Genomic DNA, 12168 nt, shown 5'->3' with positions numbered 1-12168 from the left:
ACACCTTTTAAAATATATAACATATGGGGAATGCTTCCCACTTGCTCCACTTGACCAAACCACAAATAAGACACAAAAAACACTCATTTTAACTCACTAATTTACTAATTAACTTATCTTAGTGCTAATCAGTGCTGTCTTATCTTGTCAATAAACAAACATTAAACTTATGTCATTTCATCACTATATAAACCCCATCTCATTTTTTCCACACACAACCCTCATTATTTAATTAAAAAGAAAAAAAAATGGAAAATATTACTAATATTCCTAAATTGCATGTTAGAAATTTAGTTAGAAGAAGTTCAAGACATTCAACAAAATATCATGGTGTAAGAAGAAGGCCATGGGGTAGATATGCTGCTGAGATTAGAAATCCAAATACAAAACAAAGGCATTGGCTTGGCACATTTGATACCGCTGAAGAAGCTGCTCTAGCTTATGATATTTCTTCTATTGCTTTTTGTGGTATCGAAAATGCACGTACTAATTTTGTCTACCCTATTTCGTCTTTTCCTTCACCTTATAATAATTCTACGGCACCACCATCACCACCACCTCTGCCACCACCACCGCCGCCACCGTCAACGCCGGAGTTGGAAGTGGTTGAAAATAATTGCATGAAGATTGAGATGAATGATGATATTAATGATGATGATGAGTCTCTTGTTATTGCTTCTATTTTACAAAGTTTTCGTTATACAAACACACTAGATAAGCTGGCTCTTTGAGGATATCTTCAACAGTTTTGAATACTTTTTTTTCTTAATATTATTTGTTGAAAATGCTATGGAAAAAATTAAAAGATATTTTCCTCATTGATGCAAAATTATTTAACATATTTGATCTTTAAATTAGTTGAGATTTATTCTTTTCGACCTTCCAATAACAAAGCTACAACAATGTTAACCAATTATTAACCTTAGTTTTAACGCCAACGACAACAAAAAATCACTATTGGAGGTAGTGACATAAAGGAAATTTAGATGAGGGGGAGTTGCTCGGATGGCAAGCACCCCTCACTTTCAACCCAAAGGTTGCGAGTTTGAGTCACAAAGGGAGCAAAAAAGGGTGGGAGCTCCTAGGAAGGTAGAAAAAAAAAAACATAAAGGAAATTTCAACATTCGTGTATGCATTTTGATTTTCTTGTGAAAGAAGATTCAGATAACCCCTTATACACCTATAGGCTATAGGATCGGAGGCGTTGACAGATTCAAGAGTTAAACATCATTGTAGGTCTTAAATTGCAAGTGTGACCTCTGTACATGTTTTTATCCATTTGTAAGGAGTTTGAATTGAAAATAATAATTTTAGCCAACACTTCTACTGTTCTACGTAAATAGATATAGTGTTTACTAGCCACTTTTTAATTATGTTTTCAAAACTAATTACTTTTATGAAATTTCAATCATAAAATTGCAAGCTTCAAGATAATGACTATTTTTCAATTATAAAACCAGAAGATTACTATTTTCCACACTACAATTTGGAAGAATAATAAAGCATTTGTAGTGTTCAACAGATGATCTGAATGGGTATATTAGAATTTTTGACCAAAGTAAGCTATTATAAAAATTAATTTATCAAAATAATATGGTTTTTAAAATTTTTACAAAACTAGTATAAACGTAGTTCACAGTAGCGTTTTAGGTTATATTTTATTCAAGAAAAATGAATAACAAAAAGACAAAAATTGACAGAGTAAACAGACACAAAACGTTATTGTCAGTAACGTTTTATAATTCGTTACTCTGAAGCACATTTTACAGCTAAAACGTGATTCACAGTAACGTTTTTCAATGGTGAAAATTGAAATCCAATCTTGTACATCTCTCATTCATTATTCAAATTTCCACTATTAAAATGGATAAATATATTTTGTACATACCTTCATTTGAAATATATATGATTTTCTCTTTTCTTTCTCTTTTCACATAGACAGTACTTTTTTTAAACAAAAGGAAAAAAAAAGTGAGGATGACTTTACACAAATTGGAGCTTGTCTTATATCATTTCAATTTCAAAATTTGTAAATAAATCATATATATGAGAGATCTTCTTAATTCAGGCCTAAGATAACATCCCTTCCAAATATTAGACCAATCGGTTTCTTATCATTATTAAATATTAGACTTTCAATAAAGAAGTTATTGAATTAAAATTGATGTAATAAGTAAGCAAACCAACTATTAAAAAAAATATAATGGCCACATTCTACTTTCTACTATTATATAAGAGGGAGTTTATGATTGGACATTCTAATGTCCCATCATAAACTCCCTATATAATATATAATATAATAATATATTATAATAAATCATTTTTTCTACTATATAATATATATAATATATATTTATTTTTCTAGGGAGTTTATATAATATATAATAATATAATATAATAAATCATTTACAAATGACTTAAAATATTTAATATTTAAACGATATATAATAAAATAGGTCGACTCTCAAAATTCTATCCGGGTCACATATATTGGGACAGAAAAAATAACATATATCATTTTAAAATTACCAAAAAAGTATTATAAATAATAATAATTAACAACTTAAAATATCTTAAAGACATTTTAAAAGGGTTAATTTTGTAATTTTATCCATATCACTTAAATTAGGACAAAGTGACCAGTAATGTAGGTTATTTGAAAGTTACATAAAAATATTATAAATCACAATAATTAATAACTTCAAACATTTCTTTAAATAAATTCCAAATTTGGATGACTCTTCAAATTTCATTTGTGTCACATAAATTGAGACAACAAAAATAATATATATTGGGTCCATTTTAATTTATTTGTCTTATTTTTTTATTTTTTTTATATTTAAAAATTGCGTAAAAATACTATAAATCATGATAATTGACAACATAAAATATGTTTTGAAAAAGATACAAAAAATTGCACTGATTCTTGAAGTTAATCTATCGTAAAAATACTATAAATCATGATAATTGACAACATAAAATATTTCAAAAATAAATACATATAAAAAATTTCGATTGATTCTTGAAATTAATCTATCGTTAAAAATTATGTATAAAATACAATAAATCGTGATAGTTGACAACTTAAAATATTTATTAAAAAAACTGAAAAAAATAAATTGACTGATTCTTAAAATTAATCTATCAATGTCACATAAAATGAGACAAAAGTAGTAATATGTATTGTTTAATGTGAAATTATTGAAAACTACGTAAAATGTATTATAAATCTTAACAATTAACAACATTTGATTGACTCTTGAAATTTCATCTATGATACATACATTGAGACAAGCGGAGTAATATATATTAAGTATTTAAAAATTACGTGCAACCATATTGCTTTCTGTAGGCTTCGAATTATCGTGGTCATTTTTTAGGCTGATACAAGTTTTGTACATTCTCTATTTTTTTTTAATATTATAAATCGCAATAATTAATAATTTAAAATATTTAAAAAATTATATTCAAAATTGAGTTGGTTTCGGGAATTTTATTTATACTATATAAAATGGGACAAAGGAAGCAACATATATCATTTACAAATGACTTAAAAAGCATTAAAAATTACAATAATTACCAATTTAAAATATTTAAAAGCTATATAATAAAGTAGGTTCACTCTCAGAATTCTATTAGACTCACATATATTGAGACAGAAAAAATAATACATATCATTTTAAAATTACCAAAAAAGTATTATAAATAATAATAATTAACAACTTAAAATATCTGAAAGACATTTTAAAAGGATTAATTTTGTAATTTTATCCATATCACATAAATTAGGACAAAGTGACCAGTAATGTAGGTTATTTGAAAGTTACACAAAAATATTAGAAATCACAATAATTAATAACTTAAAACATTCTTTTAAAAAAAATTAAAATTTGGATGACTCTCCAAATTTTATTTGTGTGACATAAATTGAGACAACAAAAATAACATATATTGGGTCCATTTTAATTTATTTGTCTTATTTTTTTTTGGGTTTTTTATATTTAAAAAATGCATAAAAATACTATAAATCATGATAATTGACAACATAAAATATGTTTTGAAAAAAATACAAAAAATTTCATTGATTCTTGAAGTGAATCTATCGTAAAAATAATAGAAATCATGATAATTGACAACATAAAATATTTCAAAAATGTTGTATGTGGGTAGTCTTATTATGCCTTCAATAGCATCAAAGAAAGTACAAGTTTGTGATAAAAAAACTTATTCTTTTATCCACGCAAACAATCGCTTCAAAAACTCCGTTATTAGCCCCAAAACATACCATTTATATTATTGGGCCCGTGCATAGCACGGGCAACATTATCTAGTCATAATAGAAGAGACAAAGAAATTAATTGATATTGTAATAAAGCTTCCTTTCAACTTATTTTCCTTGCAAAAGTATTATCTATGTATGAAAAACGAAGAAAAGAGAAATTTATATATGTGTAAAATATATATATTCATTTTAATAGTGGAAAGTTTAATAAAGTTGAATGAGGCATGCACAAGATTATTTTTTTAATTTTCAGTCATTTTAGAAAAACGTTACTGTGAGTCACGTTTTAGCTGTAAAACGTGCCTCATAGTAACGAATTATAAAATGTTATTGACAATAACGTTTTATGTCTGTTTAATCTGTCAGATTTTTATCTTTTTGTTATTGAATTTTTTAAAATAAAATATAACCTAAAACATTACTGTGAATTACGTTTATATTAATTTTGTAAAATTTCAAAAGAACATATTATTTTAGTAAATTAATTTTAATAATGACTTACTTTGATAAAAAATTCGGTATATTATATAGTCTACTCAACAGTCAACTGAAAGAAGAGTCAAATAAACCAAAAATGCCACTATTTTATGTCTGACAAAATAAATGTGTATGGGCCATATTGTATTAATGTTTTTGAAGATATTCAATCTTTTAAGACACCCTGCAGTTATTGTTGCTAGTCATATGAATGACTAATGATCCAAATACTCATGCTTTTTCAATAATAGTCTCATCTATATAATTCGTATTCTTTATTTCCTTCGTCTCAAAATATTTGTCTCAAATTATTTATTAATATAGATATTATTCAATTGAGAGCCTAGCAAAAAATATATTTTTTTACCTTCTCATAGGTAATTACAGTATAGACATAATTATCTCAAATTATTTATTATTGTAGATATTATTCGGTTGAGAGTCTAACAATTTTTTTTTTTTACCTTCTCATAGATAATTAGAATAAGGTTTATGTATATTTTATCCTCTTCAGATTTATTGTTATGGTTTAGAAGTTCAAGATGGTCCCATATGAGACTTTGTATCGAAGATAGTACCGTTCCCTAATTGAGAATCATTTGAACCTGATGAAAGAAAGTTATTGAGTTCGATCAAATTGAAAATCATTTGAACATGATGAAACAAAGTTATTGAGTTCAATCAAATTTCGAAGAGCAGTAGCTAGTAATCAGTAGAAGAAGATTTCATCCCCTTAATCAATACAGAATTGGAAATCAAAATTCGACAAATACTCAACTTGTAGATTTAATTATGTACTAATAATTAGCTTGCAAATATGAAAAATCCTTTTAATATCTTACAATATATGTATATAAACAAATAATTAAAGGACCTAATAGAATTAAACACGGAAATCAAACCAAGATAAAAGAGCAATACCACTAGACCTAAGTCTTGACATAAAAATTGACCATATGAAGAGCAGAGACATTTTGGACCGATTACTACGACTATATATGTCTATCTAGTGCCATGGCTTACAATAAACAAGTTTATCTTTCGAAATTCTAAATAATTTACCGATTAAAATGACCTTCAACTAAATTACGTGTTGATATATTGTCAACTAATTATTTAATTGTTCTGAGGAGGAGGTCCACTGCCAACTTTAGGTCTTGATGGTGGTCTTCCCCTCCTTTCTGTTGCTAATATCTGCGTACACAACCAAAATAAAACAAATCATAATGACTTTAATATGTGGACATGAATTATTAAATACATTCGACTCTCGAAATTCAAATAATATTATATAAATTGAAATATATGAATCAACTTTCTGAACTATATCACCTAAATTAATAGGAAGTATAACAAGTGTCAAAAAACCCTAACTTTGGTAGATGACAAGATGTTAAGCGTTAACACCTCCTTGGCACAAATAAAAATGTGATAGTTTGAAACAAATAAATAAGACATATTAAATATGAAACAAATAAATAAGACATATTAAATATGAAACAAATAAAAATGTGATAGTTTGAAACAAATAAAAATGTGATAGTTTGAAAGGGTTGATCTGAAAGTTTTAGTCTATGAGGTCACATAAATAAGACATAATTTAAATATGAAAGATACAAAAAAAAATAAAAAAATTAGGAGAGTTTTGGTCCATTATTTAAAAAAAAAAAGAAATATGTGTAAGACTTTGGTTTTGCATGTCGCTATATCTCATTTTTTTTGCTAAAATAAATACTTAATAACTGGAAATAATTCTAATAAAATGAAAAAGATAAATATAGAAACTGCATAATTGGAAATAATTCTAATAAAATGAATAAGATAAATATAGAAACTGCATATTCTATCATATTTTATGTTTTATTTTTCGGTAAAAAAAGACATATTTCTTGAAACTCAAAGAGAGAGAGAGAGAGAAGCAGCTATTATTTTCATCAAAATACTATTCAACAACCGACATATTCTAGAGAATTTCAGTTTTTTTTTAATAATAAAAATTATGACCTTTTTATTTTTATTTTAAAGGAGGTGTTTAGTCATGAAATTTTTTCATTTTTTTGAGGTTAAACTTTGGAATGTTGTCGTAAAATTTGGAACTCAATTACTTTAGAATTTACAAAAATTAAAAAATAATAAAAAGGTATTTTCACTTTTTTCGCTCTAAATCACACACAAAAAATTAAAAACATAGTTAATTTATATTCATAACTAAATACAATTTCAAAAATCATTTTATACCTTAAAAATAAAAATTAATTTTTTTCTTTCAAATTTCGTAATAAGATATGGTCAAACATCAGCTAACAGTAATGTAACATTATATACAGAAGTGTATGTAGTGGATTAAGTTACTATACATCAAATCCCTTTCGTTAGAAAATTATTTATTACGCAGATATCAAATCTTCTTGAGTTTTCTTTGTAATAAATAATCATATGAGATCATTGTTTCGTTTTTTATATTTTAAATTTTCTCTATGAAAATATTAATTTAAAGAGAACAGTTTAATGTAAATTAATGACAATAATAATAGGCTTATTGTAATTTGTAAAAAATGATGTGTACCCAGTCTTGTTTGTACTTTATTGAAAATAGAAAGACTGTTTCCGATTTAATAAAAGGTGAAAAAAGCAGTAGATCAACTTACAAGTGTCTCTGATTGAGGTGGATCTTCATCATCATTTTCAACTGGAGGGTCATTCTTGTAATTATCATTTGTTGAATCTGAACCTTGCTTATTACCATCTTCTTGGAACAACACACACTCTTGTTCTTGTTTTTCACTCTCTTCTTCTTTTTTATTAGTATCTGACATACTTGAAGAAGAAGAAGACGATGATGATGATGCTTGATGAACAAGTTTTGAAGATTCAAAACCAAGGCATTTTAGAATAGCTTTAATGCCTTCTTGTAAGTAAAACATTGGATTCTTGGTGATAACTTCATCATAAACTGATCTACTCTCTTTTTTCTCTTCCATTTTAATTCTTACAAATGCTTAATATATTTCTGGACTTGTTATTTATTGCAACTAAACAGGAAGATGAGTAGCTAGCTTGCAGGGTCTCTTTAATGTTTTTGCTGAATGGTTTGGTGTGAGGTTCTTTAATGAACCTAGCTAGCTTTGGCCCTTTATATGTTAAAGAGACAATATTTGACACATACAATATGCTTGTAGTAATCCCTCTAGAATACCGAGAATGGAATTAACTAATAAAAGTGTGATTTCTTGAATAACTTAAGTTTTTAAATAAGATGGTGACATATTTTCATATTGTATTAGAGCAGACAGACGTCCTGTGATCAAATCTCACCGTCATTCATATCAAAAAGAATTTTCACGTGCTTGGTCCATATCTTTATCAAAAAGAATTTTCACGTGCTTGATTTATGAAAAAAAAAACAGAGCTGCATGTGAGAGGGCGTGTTGAGAATGCAATTAACTAATAAAAATGTTCATCTCTCTCTAACAACTTAAGCTTTAATTTAGACGAGACGGTCACACACTTCACCATACACAAATATATGTGAATCGTTCAGATTTCGAGAGTAAGATAGTTTAAAACATAGTGAATTATTTTGAAATAGAGTTTATTTATTTATTTGGTTTTTTGCGTGATGTTCGATATCCGTATTAGAGTACTGACTAATTATATTTGAACCACTCGATGTTCGGTGCTCGTATTAGAGTAATAACTAATTAAATTTGAATTGCACATTATAAAACTTATTTGGGGTGACGCTCTCAACAAAATTTTCTTCATACACAAAGCTCCAACTCAAGACTTCTAAGTAAGGTAGAACAATTTCATTATTGCACCACAATCTATGTTGGTGAAATAATATTTATCAGTAAAAACTATGTAAAAAATATTATCAATCATAATAAGTGATGATTCAAGATATAATTAAAAGATATATGTGTTAAGAAGTCTCACATCAGTAAAGTGATGAGAATTTGGTCTCCTTATATAGACTTGGACAAACCTCTCCTTATGAGTTAGTTTTTAGGATCATTGAGTTAGGTTCACGTGCCGTATCTCAACATGGTATCAAAGTCAGGCCCATCACAATTTGTTGTTCACCAATGCTAGGCCCCCATTTAGAAGTGTTCACGCTCCTGTTGAGGTATAGGCATACGGGGGAGTGTTAATAAGTCCCACATCGGTAAAAGGGATGATAATTTGGTCTCCTTATGTGAACTTGAACAAATTAAACCTCCTCTCATGAACTAGCTTTTGGGATTGAGTTAGGTCCAGGTGCCGTATCTTAACGATATAAAAAATCATGCAGTTTTTTTTTGTTCGTTTAAATCTCAAAATTTGATGAGAAAGTAATATTTTATTACCAACGATTCAACATTATCATATGCTGAGTACTGAGGGAGTTGACCAGTGGCCACATGTCTTCGTTACACATCAATATCACCTAATTTAAATTAATGTCCCCTTTGACTAAACCACCCTTTGTTTACTTAAAGATTTTAAATATAAGTATATATAAATTGCCGGAAGAGAGCAAAAATGGTTAAATTACTAATTATATTATCATACATATAAAGTATATTTATCATAAATATTACCTAATTGTATAAATACCATAGATAGAAACACTATATAAAAATGATTTTTAGTTGCGATTAACACTCTTTGTAAATATCTCACATGTTTACAGCGATATCAAATCTAATAACAATTAACGTGAATAAATGCATTTTTTATTAATATGTATATATATTATCGTTAAAATTTATTTTTACGATAATGTTATCGATGAGATATAAAGCCTTCTTTACCATGTATATATGTGATGTACACTATCTTGTACAAAGATTATAATTCATGCATGTATGGTCAATTATATTGCTATTTCTGCTTTGGGTTAATAATGTCATCACACACTAATTTCATAAAATATGATATGTACGTAGTAATATTAAATGCACAATAAATTGAAGGTGGAAAAGAATTAAATATAAAGAAGTTAGCATGGCAGGTACCCTACTTACCTTAAGAAGAAAGATGTCAGCCGACAGACATGTAATTTTAACTCTTGGAGTTTGTCTTTACTTTCTTGGAATAGTACAAAACCACACCTAATTTTCTATATATTAAATTAATTAATTCACAACTCAGATATTCTCAGACTCATCACTTCAATCTTAATATTATATGAATATTTTAAATCATAGTACTATTATTTTATCTAACTAATATGATATAGTGATCCTTTGTTTTCACCAATATTCAAGTCCCAACTATATGTTAACCCAAAAGAAGACACAAAGAAAATGTTACTAACATACGTCCAAAACGTAAGTGGGATTAGAAGATAGGTATTATAATCGTTCGGATAGAATATGAAAATTTTAATTTTTGAATTTAGAAAATTATGATTTTGATTGAATGTGAGTAAGTTTGATTGGATCGATTTCTTAAGTTCAGTTTGATTAATTATTCTAAAAAGTTTTAATTTTGAGCTGATAAATTGAGTTGTTACTTGTTTGCTTTCTTACAAAATAAATATTTATATCAAACTGCATTAGTAACTCCTTATTGTCATTATATTCATCTAAATAAAATATTGAGTCGATATAATTAAGAAGTGATTTATTTTTTATGATACGTTTCGAAATGTATATCGTAATGATATAAATAAAGTATACATCGTAGTGCTCAAGTGGTCCAAGCTTAGCTAGAATGACTCTCAAAAATAAATAATGTAATATTCTTTCACATAGCTAGGTGCCATATATATGGAGACGATAATTTAGCAAAACTGAAGGATGCTTGGGTTTTACATGCCTTACCGTCAATTTTGTTAAACTGATTATAATATTGGTACAAAAATCGGATTATCAATGTATTTAAACATGTCATTATATTAAGATTATATAAATAGTTATATATGTGGTTCTTATAGGCTTACATACGACTATCTATTGTAATATAGTATTAGAATTCGTTCTATATCTTAATTATGACTATATCAAATTAATCTCTATATTGCTAATATATTAACGTTAGGATTCTATGTCCTAATCTTAAAACTGTGTTAGCACTCTCTATAGTATTAACTACTATTAAGGTAGAGATTTCTTATCTAGATTTCAATAATTAAAGGCTTTAAAGGGTAAAATTGAGACAAATTAAGTCGAATTGCTCATTTGTCAAATCACAAATCTTTTCTTTAGTTTTGTATGGATATGTTTTGTCAATATTTAGGAATCTTTAGATCCCACATCAATTTTCATGAATTATCTTTTCAGTTTTCCCACTGAAAAAGAAAGGATAAGATCAAGAACCAACCAATCAAGCCATCAATTTTTTGATGCAATTGAAAAGTAAAATATATTCTCAAACTATTTTTTATAATATTATCACAAAAAGTCATATTTCTTATGGGTTTCAATTTTTTTTAATAATAATAGAAAAAAAACTTTTTGAGATAATAGTTATGAATTGAATGACTATCCGAGAAATCAACTCATAAGTACAACAAAAGAAGTTGAAGGAATTTTTCTTTAAAAAATAAATGGGCTTTCAGCCTAGTTGTTTTTCGTACTTTAATAACCTGGATTAATTCTTTTGAACAAATGGAAGCTTATATTTTAACTATATACTTATCTTCCATAGATGATAATCACTTTTAATACATAATACAGATATATCATAGTATTGCTATGTCTTACTATAAATGATACTCCATAAATAAAAAATAATATCGCTAAAATCAGTGATTATTTATTAAAAAAGTACTTATTCAAGTAATATTTTCAAATTAATTTGTGGCTTGACGGGCTGAATTGAGAAAGCAAGATGAAGTCCATAACAACTCGATGGGCCGAGTAGCAGAGAAGCCCAGAGAAGATCATGAATCAATTATTTTATGTATGCTGTTACAGTATCCAAGTTTTTTTTTTAATTTTTAAAAGTTACCTAAAAGAGTAAAGATAATCGTCCATAAAAAGTAAGACTAGCTATTAACTTAGAAAATAAGCTAAGTTCTAGCTACAATAGATTAAATTAATACTGGTCATACTAGCATTCGGAGTGTAGTCAAATAGTCAATGAAATAAGAAATAACTATGAGAACTGAGGTTCAAATTTCAGTGGAGGAAGAAGCACTAGGTGATTATTTTCATCTGCATAAATCTTGTAGCAGAATAACCCGATATATATGAATACCTGCTGAAATAATTGAGATACACATAAGCTAATCTGTACGCACAATCATAAAAATAACGGAAAAGGGTCAAAATTGCCCCCGAACTATATGAAATAGACCATTTATACCCTTCGTTACATTTTGGGATAAAAAATGCCCTTGCTGTTATCCTAAGAAACCACAAATACCCTCAAGAATTAACCAAATTTTTGTTGACGTGGCAAGCCACGTGGGACTAATC

At 27.1% G+C, this 12168-nt stretch overlaps 2 protein-coding genes across 2 annotated transcripts; one reads left to right on the top strand and one right to left on the bottom strand.

Annotated features, from left to right (window-relative positions):
• Positions 1 to 232: 232 nt before the first annotated feature.
• On the top strand, positions 233 to 901 carry LOC125856325 (ethylene-responsive transcription factor LEP-like). The gene has a single exon (XM_049535839.1). The coding sequence runs from the start codon at positions 249 to 251 to the stop codon at positions 729 to 731; it is 483 nt and encodes a 160-aa protein (XP_049391796.1). The 5' UTR covers positions 233 to 248; the 3' UTR covers positions 732 to 901.
• Positions 902 to 5520: 4619 nt separating this feature from the next.
• LOC125855381 (uncharacterized) lies at positions 5521 to 7889 on the bottom strand. The gene is made up of 2 exons (XM_049535102.1): positions 7408 to 7889; positions 5521 to 5953 (listed from the first exon to the last, which is right to left on the bottom strand). The coding sequence occupies exons 1-2, from the start codon at positions 7738 to 7740 to the stop codon at positions 5876 to 5878; spliced, it is 411 nt and encodes a 136-aa protein (XP_049391059.1). The 5' UTR covers positions 7741 to 7889; the 3' UTR covers positions 5521 to 5875.
• Between the last annotated feature and the right edge of the window lie 4279 nt (positions 7890 to 12168).

The sequence above is a fragment of the Solanum stenotomum genome, chromosome 2 (genome assembly GCF_019186545.1).
Source record: "Solanum stenotomum isolate F172 chromosome 2, ASM1918654v1, whole genome shotgun sequence".
NCBI lineage: Eukaryota > Viridiplantae > Streptophyta > Magnoliopsida > Solanales > Solanaceae > Solanum > Solanum stenotomum.
This window is presented reverse-complemented; position numbering and strand designations above follow the sequence as displayed.

Bases quoted from the DNA above. Each gene is read 5' to 3' on its own strand.
- LOC125856325 (XM_049535839.1), top strand. From the start codon at position 249: ATGGAAAATATTACTAATATTCCTAAATTGCATGTTAGAAATTTAGTT.
- LOC125855381 (XM_049535102.1), bottom strand. From the start codon at position 7,740: ATGGAAGAGAAAAAAGAGAGTAGATCAGTTTATGATGAAGTTATCACC. The intron at 5,954-7,407 runs GTAAGTTGATCT...TTGTGTACGCAG, and splicing joins CACCTCAATCAGAGACACTT to ATATTAGCAACAGAAAGGAG.